Source organism: Patagioenas fasciata, chromosome 3 (assembly GCF_037038585.1).
Source record: "Patagioenas fasciata isolate bPatFas1 chromosome 3, bPatFas1.hap1, whole genome shotgun sequence".
Classification (NCBI taxonomy): domain Eukaryota; kingdom Metazoa; phylum Chordata; class Aves; order Columbiformes; family Columbidae; genus Patagioenas; species Patagioenas fasciata.
Genome location: NC_092522.1, coordinates 55,662,563 through 55,665,004, shown reverse-complemented (window position 1 = coordinate 55,665,004; position 2,442 = coordinate 55,662,563). Strand labels below are relative to the sequence as shown.

Sequence of the window (2,442 nt, the reverse complement as noted above, 5' to 3'; positions counted from 1 at the left end):
ACTTGAGGCTCAGTTAAGTGTCAGGCTTAACGTGAGGCTCAGCCTTGTACCTGTCTGGAGAATACAAGATTCTGAACTAACTGCTAATCCTCGAATACATGCTTTAAAATCATGATGCATTACAAATGCCAGCCTGGAGTTGTAACTGTCACTTGGCTTATTATTGGATTAGTCAATCAAAGCAATTAAGCCAGCAGTGAATTATTTTATTACAGATCACATTAATATTTGCCATGCCAGGGGCTGCAGCCCTGGCAGGTGTCCTCTGCGCCCAGACCTCAGCCGCCAAAGGTGACACCGTGTTTTGAGGAGAGAGGGGAGGCTTTTTGACACTCAAAGGGTTTGATTTGTTGTTAGCACTTTAAAACTCAAAAATGGCTTTTCTTTAAATATTGTTTTATTGCCTTATCTTCCGCCTGTTCTTTGAGTTTCCCAAACGTTGATTATCTCTGATCCACCTTAGCTATTTTTTTCTTTTTTTACTTATGCTTTCTAGTCACCTAGTGATTAATATTTTTTTTTTTCTACATGACACTAAACAAGTGTATTAATGTGGGGTTTGGCACTGTTCATGTGGAATAGGTGACGCGGAAGCTTGGGAAAAGCTAAACTCTTGCTAGATGACTTCTCCGGATTTTCCTTCACAAGAGGAACATAAGGGTTACTCACTGGTACTTTGAAATAAAATGCCTTGAGGTGATGTAATCTTAGATCAGACTGGGAGCTGAACTGATGTTGATTTTCTACTTAAAATAGGCTTTCCATTAACTTGTCACAGTAAAAATAAATTTTCGGCTCCAATAGATGAGGAGGTCTGAGTAAAAGTAGAGCTATGTTGTTTGGAGAAAGAAAGTGCTCTAGTGCTCTCATTTGTGACATGGAGCATTGTACCTGAGGTTTTTGGTGGTTTGGGGTTTGTTTGTTTGTTTGTTTGTTTGTTTTTTGTTGTTTTCATTTGTTTTCTTTGTTTGGGATTTTTTGTTGGTTTTGGTTGGTTTTTGTTGTTGGTGGTGGTGGTTGGTTGGTTTGGCGTCTTTTTGTTTGTGGGGTTTTTTGTGTGTGTGTGCCTTTTTTATTTTTTTTTTCAGTGGAGTTCAGTGTTTTCTGATCTTACTGGGACTACATACAAGCTCACAATTAAGCCAGTAGTAAATTATTTCATTACAGATCACATTAATAGTTAATCATGCCAGGGACTGCAGCCCACACAAGCCTCCTCCGCGCCCAGGTCCCGCCGCCAAAGGCCGACGCCGCCGCGCCGGGGCGGTGACCGCCGGCGCCCAGAGCGCCCGGCCGGGCCCGGCCCCTCGCGGGCGGGGCGATGACTACAACTCCCGTTGTGCAGCGCGGCAGGAAAGCACCATCGCTTCTAGTTTGTAATCGCTGCTGCGTCCCCACCCGAGAGGCGGAAAAGGTGCCTGGAGCTGGGGTTTGTGTTACGTCAGTTCCGCTCGCCATTTGGCTGTATCGCCTGGTTAGGACTCACGCGCCGCCGCCATGACGGACCGGTACACCATCCACAGCCAGCTGGAGCACCTGCAGTCCAAGTACATCGGGACGGGCCACGCCGACACCACCAAGTGGGAGTGGCTGGTGAACCAGCACCGAGACTCGTACTGCTCCTACATGGGCCACTTCGACCTGCTCAACTATTTCGCCATCGCCGAGAACGAGAGCAAGGCCCGCGTCCGCTTCAACCTCATGGAGAAGATGCTGCAGCCCTGCGGGCCGCCCGCCGACAAGCCCGACGAGTCTTAGCCCGCCCCGCCCGGGCCCCGGCCCCGGGGCGCCTGTGCCGTAGGGGCAGGTTGGCCGGAACGAGCGGCGGCGGCGCGGGGGCCGCCCCTCCGTGCGAGGTGCCGTGGCGGCCCGGCCGGGCTGCCGGACAAGGCCGAGCCTGGCGCCGCTGAGAGCGGCGTGACACCCGCGGGAAGGCCCAGGGAGACGCCCCAACGAGCACGGGGAGCGATGGCGTCTGCAGCCCACGTCCTTGTGCACCCTCTGCTTCTCTGGACATTCCCTCGGAAGACTCTGACGGGCAGAAGCCGTGTAAAATGCCTGTTTCTGGACAGCCTCGTCTCCTTTAACCGTACAATCGTTCGTGGGTTTTTTTTTAATGGAAAATAATAAAATTCACTGGGCATTTTTAATGTTTTGTTTGGTAATCTGCTAATAAGAGTTCTTTGTTCCAAGAGGAGTGCTGATTACTCAGTAATAAGCGTTTTAGTACAACCATCTGAGGTGGAAGTTCTCAGATACTTTACAGATAGCATTTTCACAGCCAGGCTTATTGATGCTTGCATAGCAACACTGTGTTTTGAGGAGACATGGGAAGCTTCTTGACACTCAGGGGGTTTGATTTGTTGTTCGCACTTATTGTGTGGGGTGGTTAGTGGGACAGCATAAGTCAGTTGCTCTAGTGCTTTAAAACTGAAAAATGGC

General features: G+C 49.6%; 1 protein-coding gene across 1 annotated transcript; it reads left to right on the top strand.

Annotated features, from left to right (window-relative positions):
* Nucleotides 1-1,412: 1,412 nt before the first annotated feature.
* Nucleotides 1,413-2,150, top strand: SF3B5 (splicing factor 3b subunit 5). Its single transcript, XM_065834680.2, has one exon. It carries the CDS (start codon nucleotides 1,498-1,500, stop codon nucleotides 1,756-1,758), a length of 261 nt encoding a protein of 86 aa, XP_065690752.1. The 5' UTR covers nucleotides 1,413-1,497; the 3' UTR covers nucleotides 1,759-2,150.
* The last annotated feature ends 292 nt before the right edge of the window (nucleotides 2,151-2,442 follow it).